The 14,307-nt window shown below is 42.9% G+C and overlaps 1 gene segment (V, D, J or C); it reads left to right on the forward strand.

The window, feature by feature from the left end:
- The first annotated feature begins 1,641 nt into the window (after positions 1-1,641).
- Positions 1,642-14,307, forward strand: part of LOC148647040 (Ig kappa chain V-III region MOPC 63-like) — a 66,453-nt gene continuing 53,787 nt past the window's right edge. The window contains 2 exon segments of the V gene segment in view: positions 1,642-1,776; positions 2,106-2,415. Of these exon segments, the coding sequence occupies positions 1,728-1,776; positions 2,106-2,415 (359 nt within the window).

Below are 14,307 nucleotides of genomic sequence, written 5' to 3' on the forward strand. Positions count from 1 at the left end.
TACATTTAAAAAGAATGCAAAAACAAAAACAAAAAAAGAAGAAAAGAAAAACATTGCATATTATTCTATTACAAAAAATAAGAAAAACATTGCACATCACCTTATTGCACATGTACAGTACTGTATAACACATAACAACATGTAACATTTATAACACATCATATCACATATTGCCCTCAAGTGGGTTGTAAGAGTCAAAATTGTGTTTATCCTTGACATTGGCATTGGCCTTTAATGGATAGTGGAACAAAGAAATATTTGCATCTGTTTGACTTGCTGTACATTTGGGAACCCTAAAGTGTTTGCAAAAAGGAAGAAGTTGATATTCAGAGTTGAGGATGTGGGAAGGATCTGAAATAATTTTTCCTGCCTGTTTGATTATGGATTTTTCAAAGATTGTCTGCAGGGAAGGATGCTGTTTCACTCCCATGACCTTCAAAGCTGTCTGGATGAGGCAGGTAATTTGTGATTTTAAATGAACTGATAGATTACCAAACCACACTGTAATACCATATCTGATAATGCTCTGGATTACAGCACGGTAAAAGAGTAGCATTCCTTCCTGTCTAACCCCAAACACTCTTAGTCTTCGCAGGAAATATAAGCGCTGCTGAATTCTGGAGCAAACATTCAGAATAAAGCGATTGTTGTCACACAATTGCACAAACCTTTGGATTTCTGACAAGTATACAGATGAGCAGCTACCTCTGTGCATTAAGCCAAGAACAGCTGAGAATTTGAAAATGAAGTTGCTTTGACTACTGATTGTACAATCATTTGTGTAAAGTGTGAACAGAATGTAGTTGGATCAGAATAATCTATTCACTAAATTCTTACAATAATGCTTCTTGTAATCAGAATTCTGACTGTGCCATCTGTTTCTATTATAAATAAATGTGTAATTCAATATCAAACAAGTGATATCAATAGGCATTTTCTTTGATATCCCTTGCGTCTTGAGGTTTAATGCAGGTGGTTGTTTTTCTTTTCAAAATAAAAATGTGATTTTTATCAAATTTTTACATTTACAGTATGTTTGCCAAGTTTATTAAAACTGAAGCTTAACAAAGTTATTTATCTTGCATTCCTTGTCTCTGGAGTAGGGGGTCTCTTTTCATGATTTGAGAATCACCAGGTCTAATTTGTTCATGGCCAAAAGCTTTTATGGCTGTGTCTGTGCATCTCTTATTTCTCCTTGAGAGAGAGGTTCACAGTTCTTCTGGCCTTTGGGGAGCTACAATTGATAACAAATGCCTCATTATTCAAAGATGCAGGCATGCAGACTTACTTATTAGCAAGAAATGAGCACACACACCCTGGTGACAGATAGTATGGCTTACATGATCATAGAGTAAGTTAAGACAGTTTTGTTGTTGTATATGAAGACACAGAGATAAGTGCTGCTTTAACCAGACTCTCAACACTGCTGTCTTCAGTGGAATAAGGGCTCAGCTGATGTCTCATCTTCTGCCCCTTATAAAACTGTTCTCTATCTAGTCCTGCTGTCCTGGGAGTGTTCATGCTAAACTGCTCATCTTGCTCTGTCACAACACACAGCACCAAGCCTGTGTTTCCAGCACTGACTGGCTACAAGTGCTTCTGAACTCAGGAAGACAATTTGCATAGAAGAGACACTTTGCATTGGCAGCACATGCTTCAGTGCTCTGGGAGTGTTTATAGCCTTGTTAGTTTAACATTTTTTTACTTCAACAGAACCCACAGCAACAATGGCCTTCATCACCATCTTCCTCTGGACACTCCTCTTCACTGTTCAGGGTACGATTTAATACTTATTTAATACTTATTTTTTAACAATATAGATTCTTGCAAATTAGGTGAACAAGGTGTACAGAAAGGTGTGAAATTGCTAAAAGTCTTCAAACATTCTAATTATCAAATACCTGTCTTCATCTGGGCACTCTTTGTCACTGCTCAGGGTAGGATTGCGTTTGGATATTTTAAAGATTTTACAATATTTTTATTTCATGTGGAAAAATAAGGAGTTAAGTTAATTTAGTTGAAAATTACAAAATAAAAAAATGTGAATATCTTTTGAATATATTGTTTCTTGTATGTCTATCATATTGTGTTTTATTGATTTACAGAATGCAATGGACAGATTTCTGTGACTCAGCCTCCAGTAATATCTACTGCTCCAGGGCAGACAGTTACTGTGAGCTGTAGGACCAGTCCTGCAGTGTACAACAATAATCACCTAAACTGGTACCAACAGAAAGCTGGAGAAGCTCCTAAACTCCTGATCTATGGAGCAACTAACCGTCAGACTGGGATCCCAGAGCGTTTCAGTGGCAGTGGATCTGGGACTGACTTCACTCTGACCATCACAGGAGTCCAGGCTGAAGATGCAGCAGATTATTATTGTCAGAGTTTACATTACCCAAACAGTAAATGGGTGTTCACACAGTGTTACACACTCGTACAAAAACCTCCCTCAGCAAGACTGCACAGTGACTGCTCTGGTGCAGCTGGGACCTACTTCAGCTGCTGAGGGTGAAGGCAAAGATACAGGACACAGCCTGTGGAGCAAATCAACTGCACACATACACTGATATTAGTTCAATAAATATGCAAAAATACATTCAGCATGTCACTGTACTGAGAAAGGGAGGCAATATTTTGGACCACTGCTACACAACAGTAAAAGGAGCATACAAAGCGCTTCTGTAAAGGCACAGTTCTTTCCGGACACTATGCGGACAACACAATCCGAAGTAGTGAGGAAACACTGGGGAAAAAGTCATGCAGGAGACGGGACTGGAGACAGGGGGCGTGTCCATGGTGCGCAGGTGTATGGGGAAGGTGTGGCCGATGCAAACAATCGAAAGAATAAATCCATAGGCGAATCCAAGAAACAGACAAAAGTCTATGGCCAGGTGATCCATCCATGATGAAGGATTAAAAACAGGAACTGGGTCGGAACCGGCAAGGGGAACAGGAACAGAGACTTAAAAACATGATGGAGCCAGACGCATCAGGACCCGAGCTCGCATGATATGGGAATCAGATGCAGAGCCCAGAACTGACTGAGTGTCTGGCTTTTAAGGGGAACGGGAAGGAGGCTGTAACAAGGGGCAGGTGCACAGAATTAGGTCCAAAGTGGAAAGAGCTGGAGCGCCCTTAAGGAGGAGGGACTACAATCGTGACAGCTTCCCAAACCGAGTTTCGGCAAGCTGGACCACATCACTCTCCTGTTGCTTCCGAACTAAAAACAGAAGCTGAGACCTCCCCCATTGTGAACAGGTCATTGCGCTGTTGGTCTAAGGAGGGGAAAGCAGGTTAATAGACTGCTTTGATTGTACAGACTGGGACGCATTCAGAGCTCCGAACACAGTTTTAAATGAGTATTAGGACGCGGTCACCAGCTATATTAAATATTGCACCGACATTTGTTAACCAGAAAATAAAATTAGGACATTTCCCAATCAGGAACTGTGGTTCAACAACGACATTCACTTTAAAATAAAAGATATATCCATCGCGTTTAAATCAGAGGACAAAGAGCTGTACAGGGAATCACGGTCTGCATTACAGAAAGCCATGAAACGTGCTAAACGTAGCTACAGAGTGTGGCTTGAAATGCAATGCGCTGACATCCAAAGGTTGTGGCAGGGTTTACAGCCAATCACAGGCTACAAGGGCTGCATCCAGGAGATTAACAAGAACAACACATGACGATCTGAACCATTTCTAGGCCCACTTTGATGCTCTGAGCACGGACACTGTCGAGAAGACTCCCAAGTGTACAGGGCGAGTTTGTTCTGTAACTCTCAGAGCAGGATGTGCAGAAGACTCTGAGTCGGATGAAAATCTGTAAGACTACAGGGCCTGATGGGATACCACCCCGCGTCCTTAGGACATGTGCAGCCCAGCTGACCACAATGTTTACGAACATCTTTAACTCCTCCCTGTCGCAGTCCATTGCCCCCACCTGTAAAAAAAAAACAAAACACTATTGTTCCACTCTCCAAAAAGGCAAAAGTGACGTACTTGAACGATTATCACCCAGTAGTATTAAAATCTGTGGTGATGAAATGCCTGGTGAAGCTGGTGTTGTCACACATCAACTCCTCCATCACAGAATCCCTACATACAGCCTTGGATCTCCTGGACACTAAGAACTCATGTGGACTACAAATCAGCATTCAATTCCATTATACCCAGCCAACTGGTGACAAAGCTCAGGGGACTAGGACTGTGCATCTCTGTCTGCAACTGGCTGCTGGACTTCTTAATCGAGAGACCACAGGTGGTTCTAATAGGTAATAAAACATCAATACCACTCACCCTGAGCACTGGCACCCCACACGGCTGCTGTCTGAGTCCAAGGTTGTACTCCCTATTCACTCACGACTTCACAGCAAGACACAGCAACAACAGCATCATTACATTTGTAGATGACACCACTATAATAGGCCTGATCAGCGTTGGTGATGAGTCCATTTACAGGTATGAAGTCATACTGCTGCTGAGGTGGTGTCATAGCAATAACCTGGACTTGAACGTGAATAAACCAAAATAACTAATAGTGGACTTTCTGAGACACAGGCCACACACTCACATCGCTCTCAGTATTAATGGAATGGAAGTGGAAACAGTCACCAGCTTTAGGTTTTTGGGTTATCACATTTCTAATGATCTAACCTGGACTGTGAACATGGACTTGATGCACTGTCTGCACTTTGTGTTTTTTACACTTTTTTAACAATCGAGAGACTTTCTGTAAGTAAGAATTCCATTGTACCAGTACATGTACCAGTTAGATATGGTAATAAAGTTCAAGTTCAAGGTCAAAATCATTTTGAAGCTGAGAAGAGCTCCATACTCATGAGTCATTCTGAAAGTAGTTTGTGTTGTCATTATTATTAACCTACAAACAAATATTATTATTTCTTAGGCTAAAGCATTGTGCCTCACAGTGCTGGGGACCTGAGTTCCATTCCTGTGGTGCTATCTATGTGGAGTTTGCACGTTCTCCCACAATTTGTATGGCTTTCCTATGGGGGCTCCAGTTTCATCCCACATGATGTTAGAATAAATATCTGCTGGTAAAATGGTAAAACTGGCTCTGGTGTGAGTGTGTGTGTGTGCTTGCCCTGCGATTGACTGGTGTCCTGTCCAGGGTGTATCCTGCCTTGAGCCCCTTGCGATCCCGTGCTGAATAAAATAGCAAGAAAAGACACAGATGGATGGATAAAACATTTAGTTGGATTGATGGACTGACAGACTTTTTAGTCTAGGTAAACATTTCTCACAAGCAGGAAAACAGAACATTTTAAATATCAGAGATGTCATATGTGATCATTAACTCTCTCTTCAATGTTGTACCTAAAATGATTCAAAAGAGAAGTTTTTTATTCACATGATTGTCTAAAATGATCCAATTTAATTACAAAATACATTTCTAAGTGCACCTGCAGTACTGTAGGTCTTCAGTCTCTGTGGAGTCCTGATGAGGGAGATTTTTGTATGGGTGTGTAACACTGTGCAAACATATGGGTATTATCGAGGTAGTGTTGACTCAGGCAGTAATAATCTGCTGCATCTTCAACCTGGACTCCTGTGATGGTCAGACTGAAGTCAGTCCCAGATCCACTGCCACTGAAACACTCTGGGATCCCAGTCTGATGGGTAGTTGCATCATAGATCAGGAGTTTAGGAGCTTCTCCAGCTTTCTGTTGATACCAGGCTAGTCTGTGTTAAGAGTCACATACAGTATGTTCACTGCAGGACTGGTGAGTGTCTGTCCAGGGAGAATAGATTTCACTGCTGGAGTCTGAGTCTCAGTCACCTGTCCACTGGATTCTGGAAGCAAGACTGTTGAGGTGTTACAGCAGCCCAGCCCAAGACAAGCAAAAACAGACATCAGAATAGACGACAAATTAAAATACAGTACATACAGTAATACAAAATAAATATAAAATAAATACATAGTTAGGTGTGTGCAAAATATGCTCACAGTCGCTGTAAAAACAATAAAATATGTGCAAAATGTGCATAGGTATATACAGATTGAGTGTCCTGTAGCGGCGAGGCTTATTAATAAGGCAGAATTAAGTGTTTCTGAGCTTTCCCAAATTAGGCCTCATTTCTCTGTTCATCTCAGTGGTGCAGCCACAGAGAAACCATGCAGGCTGATTTAGGGTTCCTTTGATAAAAGACAGCTCCCAAAGGGGGATGCACTTAGCTAAGCCTGGCTATCATGATCAATGGTCATCCATTAGCGCCTATCTGTATAGGGAGTGCCAGATGGACATCTGGACTGCATTCCTAGGTGTCAGGAGTAAGTGAGTCATATCTCACCTTGATCAACCAATCAGGGACTGGTAGGGCCGAGTAACCCACGTGGGACTCTGATGCCCATGGAACTTTCAGCCAATCAACGAGCTGAAGTTCCTCCAGGTAAAAACAGGCAACACAGAGGGCCTGAGAGATTCAGAAGATTCAGTGGACTTTTCTAAAGGGAATTCAAAGGAGAATTCCAGGGCAGGACATTCTCGCAGAGCGCCTCCTGTCCATCCTGAGACTCAGCCCGGACAACCACGGAACGGCCAGTGTGTCCGAGTGCCAGAACTTTGCTTTGTTCTAAGAGTCTAGAGCGGAGGTTGCCAGAGAATAACCAGAGGATCCACCCGAGGTTAGCAACAGCAGCAGGCCTCGTGAACAGGTCAGAACTGTGGACAGCTGAATCACTATTCAGAACTAGCTCTTCATCAGGAACGAACCGGTCCTCTTCCTGACTTGCTGGGATCCACAGTCATCTTTTCTCCTGTGCACAAACTTTGCCAGTTAAAGCCAACACTAACTAGCCGGTCAGTGAGCATCAGCAGCGCACCGTCGCAAGCCGCACAGCACAGCCTGGCACGGAGCCAGAGAGCGCGGATTGGACAGCAACAGCCTGCAACTGTTTCTTTGTGCCCACAGGAGATCTGAATCCCCAGAAATTGGATGAGTATTCAACTTCAATGCATTACAGCTCGAGAATTCAATTGTTATCCAAACCAGTTGATATCAATTTAATTCCTAAGAGTTATGTACTTTTTTTGAGTATCTAATGTAGAAGTTATAACCAAGTTCACTTACGAAACGGTCTTAATGAATGATATACTGAACGTATGTCCTCTTGATATGTGTAACACTTCGTAACTGATTGAATATATATCTTTTGTATTCTGATAACCCTCTCGATAAGATCTGTTAGGTTTATATGCATATTCTATGTATTAATAAATGTATCCTCGTGTATTAGTACCTGTGTGTGTGCGTTGTCTGAGTTATGTCGCATGGTTGGATTCTAAAGCCATCGCAAGAATCAACTTTGTGATTTACTGCTACAATTAATAATTGTCTCAGTAAAAGCCCAAACCCTACAGAACTGGTGCCTTCAGAGAGCCACTACATAACATTTTGGCTATGGCTATGATTACATATTTGGCGTCCCTGAACGGCTATGATACATTACAGTCCAAAGAGTACAATAGTGCAACATGCTGTCCACAGACGAGCAGATGAAGGGCTAACAGTCCTAGTCTAGGGCAGTATTATACACCCTGACAGCCGCCGGGAGGAAGGACCTGTGGAAACGTTCTCTTGAACACCGTAGCTGGAGCACTCTGTTGCTAAAAGTGCTCCTCTGCCTAATAACAGTCCCATGTAGCGGATGAGAGGCGTTGTTCATGATGGCTGTGAGCTTGGTCAGCATTCTCCTCTCAGCCAAAACCTCCAGGGGGTCAAGGCTCAGCCCCAACACAGAGCCAGCCTTCTTGATGAGTTTATTGAGCCTATTTACATCTTTTGTCATGACTGTTATGTCATGGCCACTGATTCATAAAAAATGTGTAGCAAAAATGTGTAGCAGTGTTCCACATACACCAAAGGACCTGAGCCTCCTAAGAAAATAAAGTCGGCTCTGACCTTTGTACAGACCAGCTTATCATCCAGGTGTACCCCTAAGTACTTGTAGGAATGTACGCCCTCTATGTCCTCACCCTGGATGGAAACAGGGTTCAGCGGAGACTTATTCCTTCGAAAGTCCAAGATAATTTCTTTGGTCTTGCTGGTCTTAAGCTGGAGATGGTTAAGATGACACCACTCCACAAAGCTGGTAATCAAGCTCCTATATTCCTCCTCCCTCCCCTCACTAATACACCCCACAATTGCAGAGTCATCCAAAAACGTCTACAGACGACATACCTCAGAGTTGTTCTTGAAGTCAGAGGTGTAAAAAGTGAACAGGAATGGAGCAAGGACGATCCCCTGTGGAGCCCCAGTACTGCTAACATACTGTACTGTGGCCTGCAGGTCAGATAGTCTATAATCCAGGACACCAGGGGAGTGTCCACCTGAGCCGCCCTTAGCTTATCTCTCAGTAATGGGGGATGGATGGTGTTAAAGGCACTGGAGAAATCAAAGAACATAACTCTTACAATGCTCCCCATCTTCCCCAGGTGAGAGTTAGCTCTGTATAGCAGATAGATGACATTGTCCTCCACTCCCAAGTGTGACCGTTAGGGAGTCCAGTGTTGTACTCACCAGGGTTTTGAGGTGGTCTAGTACAAGCCTTTCTAGAGTTTTCATCAGGTGTGATGTCAATGCCACTGGTCTGTAGTCATTCAAGACTTTGGGGTGCCTCTTTTTGGGTACTGGCACCAGGCAAGATGTCTTCCAGAGCACCGGAACCCTTTCTAATCTCAGGCTCAGGTTGAAGATGTACTGCAGCATTTTACCCAGTTGGTCCACACAGATCTTTAGCACCCTAGAGCTGACACTGTCAGGACCCGCTGCCTTCCCTGCATGAAGTCTCCTCAACTCTCTTTTGACCTGGTCAGCTGTGATGGATATGCCGAGGAGGGCAGGGGAAGATGGAGTAGCAGTAGGAGGAATCTCATGATTGGTTGACTGAGGACATGAAGAGGGTATCTGAGGTTCCCCTGATCACCTCCGAGCCTCCTGCCCCAGTCGCCCTCTACGCTCCTATCCACCCATAGCTACAGGCAATGTTACTTCTTCCTCTTCTGGGTCCGGCTTTTTCTCCCAGCTATCCTTTCATGGAATAAAGGACAGACTCTTTCTGCTTTCGTCGATTCAGGCTCCAAAGAAAACATCCTAGAATCTGGACTCGCTTTGTCCTGGAACATTCTCTGATTGCCTGTCACCCCTTCCATTGGGCTACTCACTCTTGATGGTTTCCCTCTCTCCCCTGGTCTGGTGAAGTGGCAGACCCCTCCCCTCACTCTCCACATCAGCACCACCCAACAGGAAGTCATTCACTTCCTTAACATCCAATCCCCTTCTCACCCACTGGCTCTTGGTTTCCCTTGGTTACAGATGCACAACCACACATTTCCTGGTCACAATGGGAACTCACAGCCTGGGGATCCCACTGCCTTTTGCACTGTTGTCAGCTCCCTCGGAAAGTTTCCATTTTCTGTATTTCTCAAGATAACCTCTCGGAAATCCCTTTTCACTACTCAGATCTACACCTAGCATTCATTAAACAGAAGGCTCTATCCCTCCCTTCTCATCGACTGATTGCCCCATAGAACTGATTCCAGGGTTCTTCCCCTAAGGGCCATATCTATTCACTTTCCCATGAAGAAACTCAGGCTATGGAGGACTATATTCAAGAATCCTTGAAATCTGGTTTCTAGTCAACTGGGAGGGCTATGGCCCTGAGAAACGTTCCTGGGTCTCCAAGGGTGATATTTTGGATCACAGCCTCATTGATGACTTCTTCCATGAATACTTCATGGGGTCATCAGGAGCCGACTTTAAAGGGGAGGAACTGTCACACCCCCCACTCTCCCTCGCAATCGCTGTTACATTCTTAAACCTGTTTCTCGACCTCATTCCTAACTGAACCATCGCATTCTCACATGCACCAGATTCCACAGATTCTCACTCCCTGACCAATTGCCAAACCATGTTCCTTTCCCTTCAGTATTCAAAGTTCCCTCATGCACCAACCCATGCTAACTATTGAGAAGCCTCCCGTAGTATTCTCTTGTGCGCGTTTAAACCTTCTTGACTGATCTTCCGGTTCCTAATCTTTGCTCCTGCATATTTCGAACATGCTTTTTGGATATCGTTTTTCGGATTTCCCTGGTTACCGGAATCATTGCTTCTCCTGTCGACCACGCCTCTGGATTACGTGTTTCGGATATTATCCCTGTGCTACTCTACATTCTGCAGGATTCACGGCTACGAATAACGATCCTCCCATTCTACCTATTGGTTCCTTGACTGTGACTAAACCTTAAACTCTGTTATAAGCTCTTTTGATTGCAAGACTGAAACCATGTCTGAGACGTTACTGAAACACCAAGGGAAGGTATAAGACTGGACTTTTGGTTAAGAGGTGATCAGCGCACCAACCCTTTAGAGACTGTGTCCTTTGAAAACACATTAATGTGGTAATTACTGTAGCACAATTCTTAACAACCCAAATTCAAATAACGGTGAGGCTGATCTGCGTGTAATCCGATCATGACTACATAATTTTGTTAAAATAGATTAATTTATTAGTAATAAAAATAGTACAAACAAAAAGGCTAATGGAAGGAGATGAGGAAATGGTTGGAAAGTACAGAATTAGAAAGTGAAAGTTGCAAAGATACAATATTTAACAGCTAATAAATGAACAGTTTAATAATCTCAAATTCTAATTTGAGGCAAAAAGTTACATTAGATTCCTATCAAGATAAAGATTTTACACTATCCCTATCAAACATTGAACCTATATAATGTGAACTATTCCTTTGGGAGGTTTGCAAACTGTGTGGATTTGTGATGGAAAGGAGCTGTGTGACACAGCTCAGGAGCTGATCTGGTGTTGATGTGGTTGGGCTGCTGGCTGGAGAGGGTGGAGCAGCATATCAGAATTTGAAACCCTGGTCCAGTTAAGCTGTTTGGTACTTCTTCTCCTTGGCGTACAGGCTTGTGTCTTGTCGTCCCTGGTCCTAACTTCCTGTCCTCCTAGACCAAACATCCAAATTGTGGTTCTTAGCTTGCCCTGTTAATTAGCCTCAGACAAAGACATTTCAAAGTCTCATCTGCTAGGGTTCTAGTTGGCCATTTCGAATCTGTGATTCCTTTAGGAATTTATATTGCTTCTATCAGGAGAGACAGGATAAAATGTGAAAACTTATATCTTCTTCTTTGTAATACACATAGGATTGTTAAACTGACAGAAAAAGAAACACAACATTTTCTGGAATGAGAATACTGTAGTTATAGAATATAGTTATATGTCATGATTGTAATCCCGGCTCTTTCACATTTTAGTTCATTATGTGTTCCTGCCTGCTATCCTGCCCCTCCTTATTTGAGCTAGATGCTTACTATTCTGGGCACAGCATTGGAAGATGGACGCCCGGAAGCCTACCTACCAGCAGGACCTAGAGTGACCTGACGGCTTCACCACTGTGTCCTGACCATTTGGGTCCAAGGCTCAGAGAGCCTGGTTTCGTTAACCCGTTTTTATTCCCTGTCCCTGCACCGGATCCCTTTCCGGTTTTTAAACCTTGTCTTGTTTTGTCTTGGATGGATCACCCGGTTCTGGACTTTTGGACTTTGCCCTGGATTTACCCTTTGGACTCCCTTGGACTAGTTCGCCATGGCCACGCCCCCCCGAGCACCAGTGCACAGTCGTCACGCCCCCCCTGTTTGTCAACCTGCCCCATTCCTCATCGTCGCCTCCCCATGTCCGTTTCCACTTACTTCCGGATTATACCGTCTGCATAGTGTCCTGACCTATGCATTGTTACATATATATATAACTATATATATGTAGCGGCAAGGCTTATTAAAATACAGGAATTACGTTTTCTGCTCCCTTGCCAGTCCCTCTCTCCTTCATCTCAGTGGTGATTGATACAGGGAGGCCATTCCATTTGGTTCACAATTTAGGTGTTTTTATAGTTGATAGAGTGTCCTGATCAGGAACAACTCCCAAGGCTGAGACACATCAACCACCCTAACAAACGGTCATATCTGGCGCCTCAAAGACTGTGAGATTCTGGGAGAATCTTATTCAAAGTTGATTACAACTCTAAGATCAGAGTGCATTGTTACTCATCCTCAGCCAATCAGGAACTGGTAGGGCAGGTTAACCCCACGTGGTTCTCGGATGCCCATGAAACTTTCAACCAATGAACGACCGCAGTTCCTCCAGGTAAAACAGGCAGCGCATTCTGCCTCAGTGCACCTCCTGGACTTCTCTCGACTCAGCGCCTCGTGGACATTTCTCAGACTCAGCGCCTCCTGAAAATCCTCAGACTCAGCTCGGACCACCACGTTACGGCCAGTGTGTCTGAGTGCAGGACTTTCCTTTGTTCTAAGAGTCGAGAATGGAGGTAGTGGTTTATATAATATATATAGCTTTAAAGAATATATTTGTAGAATACTATAGTTATAGTTATAGCTATAGCTTATGTACTTCACAAAAAGTTGTCAAAAGTTGTCAAGCCCTATGACCAGCAATATAGCTTGTGCAGTGAGACATTGCAACTTGCCAATCACAGGAAAGCTTGTTAGCTGCACTTTTATCCAACGAGGTCCAGGTGGAACAATGCCTAGTCAGGTCACCTCTAAAAAGGCATTAATTCAAAGCTTAGGTCACTGCAAGAAAGGGCCACACTGTTTCAGTTTTCTGTGCATTACATAATGCCTAGAATGTCACCAGAAGCAAGGGAGAGGGCCATTGGCATGCTGCAGGCAGGCATGTCATGTGTCAGTGTTGCCAGACACTATGGAGCAAGCTGCACCATTGTGTCCCGGATGCAGAGAAGGTTTGGTCCAAGGTCTGGTCGCCGTTAAGTGACCACACCAGAGCAGGACCGACACATCAGACTTCCCATGTTTTGCCCATTCATTTTATAGCAAACAATCACAGCCCATGTCTCCTTGAATATTTACGACCCTGAATTTTATTTTTAATGGACTATTTTGAGTTGACCGTTTTTCTAAGGGAATTTAGTATGTGATGTGGCAACTCATCCAGTGCTTCATCCATTCTTGGCAATGGGAGGGGGTTGTACCTCATTTAGCCACTAGAGATAGGATTCTTTCCAGCCTTAGGTCCTCAATCGATGAAGTTGGATCAGAATAATCACAATTTGTTGATTAAAGTCTAAATATTCTCAGTAATGTTTCTTGTGATCAGAATTCTGACTGTGTCATCTGTTTCTATTATAAATCAACTTGTAATTCCAGATCAAACAAGTGATATCTATTGGCATTTTCTTTTATATTCCTTGTGGCTTGAAGATTAATGCAGTTGATTGTGTTTCTTTTCAGTATAAAAATGTGATTTTTACAGAATTTTTACATTTACAGAATGGGAAACTTTGGTGTCTATATGAATTATATTAAGGTACTTTTGCCCTGTTTCTTAAAATTCAACCTTAACACAGGTATTTGTCTTGCATTCCTTGTCTCTGGAGTAGAGGGTCTTTTTTCATGATGTGAGAATCAAAAGGCCTACTGTACTTTGTTCATGGCCAAAAGGTTTTATGGCTGTGTCTGTGCAATTCTTATTTCTCCTTGAGAGACAGGTTCACAGTACTTCTGGCCTTTGAGGAGCCACAAGGAATAACAAATGTCCCATTATTCAAAGATGAATGCTTGCAGACTTATTAGAAAGAAATGATAACATAAACCCCGATGACAGATAGTATACATGATTACATGGCTTACATGATCATTGAGTAAGTTAAGACATTTTTGTTTTGTATATGAAGACACAGAGATAAGTGCTACTTTAACCAGACTCTAAACACTCTGCTGTCTTGAGTGGGATAAGGGCTCAGCTGATGTCTCATCTTCTGCCCCTTATAAGACTGCTCTCTATCTAGCCCTGCTGTCCTGGGAGTGTTAATGCTAAACAGCTCATCTTGTCACAACAAATAGCACAAAGCCTGGGCTTGGATATTTTAAACATTTTACAATATTTTTGTTTCATGTGGAAAAATAGGGAGTTAAGTTAATTTAGTTGAAGACAACAATATTACAAAATAAAAAATTCTGAATATCATATGAATATATTTTGTATGCCTATCATATTGTGTTTTATTGATTTACAGAATGCAATGGACAGATTTCTGTGACTCAGCCTCCAGTAATATCTACTGCTCCAGGACAGACAGTCACAGTGAGCTGTAAGACCAGTCCTGCGGTGTACGGTAACAATTGGTTAAACTGGTACCAACAGACAGCTGGAGAAGCTCCTAAGCTCCTGATCTATGGAGCAACTAACCGTCAGACTGTGATCCCAGAGCATTTCAGTGGTAG

Source organism: Lepisosteus platostomus, chromosome 16 (genome assembly GCF_059453375.1).
Source record: "Lepisosteus platostomus isolate fLepPlt1 chromosome 16, fLepPlt1.hap1, whole genome shotgun sequence".
Lineage (NCBI taxonomy): Eukaryota > Metazoa > Chordata > Actinopteri > Semionotiformes > Lepisosteidae > Lepisosteus > Lepisosteus platostomus.